Source organism: Mandrillus leucophaeus, unplaced genomic scaffold (assembly GCF_000951045.1).
Source record: "Mandrillus leucophaeus isolate KB7577 unplaced genomic scaffold, Mleu.le_1.0 Scaffold2447, whole genome shotgun sequence".
Lineage (NCBI taxonomy): Eukaryota > Metazoa > Chordata > Mammalia > Primates > Cercopithecidae > Mandrillus > Mandrillus leucophaeus.
In genome coordinates, this window is record NW_012102529.1 from 27,893 (window position 1) to 29,940 (window position 2,048).

Below are 2,048 nucleotides of genomic sequence, written 5' to 3' on the forward strand. Positions count from 1 at the left end.
CTGGTGGCCCAACTGCGCTTCCCCGGTTTCCCATTCATCCAGCTGCCCTACTTGATTGATGGGACTCACAAGATCACCCAGAGCAACGCCATCATGCGCTACATTGCCCGCAAGCACAACCTGTGTGAGTGTGGTTTGTTACAGTGTGTGGGGGGAAGGTGGCCTCCTCCTTGACTGGATTGGAGTGCGATGCTCAGAGTGAGTCTGTGTTTTGTGGGTGGCAGGTGGGGAGACAGAAGAGGAGAAGATTCATGTGGACATTTTGGAGAACCAGCTTATGGACAACCGCATGGAGCTGGCCAGACTCTGCTTTGACCCAAATTTTGTGAGTCCTGCACCCCACTCCCAGTGACCCCTTTCCCTGGCTTCTGGCCCAGACCAGAGAAGGACTCACAAAGTCAGGCCTGTAGCGAACCCCGGCCTGCTGATTGGAAACATCTACAGCCTGGTTCTCCAAAGTATCCACACGAATCATCTCCTCTTCTGAAGATTCGTGTGGACATTTTGGAGAACCAGATCATGGACAACCGCATGCAACTGGTCGTGATCCGCTACAACCCAGAATTTGTGAGTCTCCCCAGTGATCTGCACCTGGCAGAGTTTGGATTTGGGGCCAGGACTCTTGCATTCCTGCACACACTGGTCTTTCCTTAAGTCCTTGGTACCACTCATCCTCCAAGTGCTTTCCAATACTATCAACAGTTATTCTCACGACTCCAATGTCAACAAAAGCAGAGGCAATTCCCAGCAATCTTAGGACACGATCCAGGCACCCCAGGGTAGAAATTCAATTCCTAGATGGTAAAGTTTGTGTTCCGAATCTCCTTCATTGCCTCTGGCCTGTGTCATGGGTCATTTCTGTCAGCTAGTTCACATCACCTACCTGCTCCTAGAATATATAGACTCAAGTACAAGATAGAGGAATGTAATGGCACTCTTGAATTGCATCTTCTCAATAGTTTCCAAGTGCTGTCATTGACATACACAGGGATCCACACATTTTCATAACAGACAGCTCAGAGCCAGCCAGAAGGTGGCTCTCCCTTCTTCCTTTCAACCTGAACTTCTCATCTCCCTGGAAACTATTCAACGTTCATTGTTTTCTTCTGCCAGCGCATGAGAAGGAACTTTCTGCTTCTTTCCCTGAGCTCCTGTAGTTCTTTGCATCCTTGATTCTGCCCATGTCTGGGTCCAGAGGTTGCCAGGTGCTCAGGCGCTCCTGGGGCTGACCCAGAGGCCATTGGGAGGACAGTGAGGACAGATTCAGGGACAGCATCTCATTCCTCTCTGCCTTCTGATCACTTCAGATAGGGTCTGGCACCCAGTCAGAGTCTAGTAACTGCTGATGTATCCAGCTGAAGCCTGGGCACTGCCCCAGTTTTAGTTGCAGGGAAGACGGCTGCTTGCCCACGGGCAGCCTGGGCCATCCACAACCCCGGGGAGGCCATGTCTATGCAGGGAGCTTTTGTCTGAGGGTGGTGACAGCTGTTTTCTGCCTCAGGAGAAACTGAAGCCAAAATACTTGGAGGAACTCCCTGAAAAGCTAAAGCTCTACTCACAGTTTCTGGGGAAGCGGCCATGGTTTACAGGAGACAAGGTAAAGGAGGAGTGCAATGGGGAATGAGATTTGTTTTCCTTCATGTGTTACGGGGTTTTCATACCACACATTCTTGGCCTTCTGCAGATCACCTTTGTGGATTTCCTCGCCTATGATGTCCTTGACGTGAAGCGTATATTTGAGCCCAGCTGCCTGGACGCCTTCCCAAACCTGAAGGACTTCATCTCCCGCTTTGAGGTGATGCCCCCATCCTCCTTTCTCTTTGATGCCCCTTGTTCCATTCCCTCCTTTGAGACGCTTTCCCAGTCCTGGAGCTACACAAAGAATAACTTGCATTTATTGAGTGCTGGCTTTATGCCAGGAACTGTGCCCAGCACATTATACCTATTATGTGGCATTTGAACTTTACAATATTCCCACAGGGTGACAGAATTATCTTGCCTGTTTTAGAGATAAGGAAACTGAGAATGAGAGGGTCAGGCATTTGCTC

The 2,048-nt window shown here is 50.0% G+C and overlaps 1 protein-coding gene across 1 annotated transcript in view; it reads left to right on the forward strand.

Moving 5' to 3' along the window:
• LOC105541773 (glutathione S-transferase Mu 5-like) overlaps nt 1-1,939 on the forward strand; it is a gene marked incomplete at its 3' end in the record, with an annotated part of 22,485 nt that extends 20,546 nt beyond the window's left edge. The window contains 4 exon segments of the mRNA XM_011982931.1: nt 3-124; nt 225-325; nt 1,502-1,597; nt 1,685-1,939. Coding sequence (XP_011838321.1) covers nt 3-124; nt 225-325; nt 1,502-1,597; nt 1,685-1,939 — 574 coding nt within the window.
• Between the last annotated feature and the right edge of the window lie 109 nt (nt 1,940-2,048).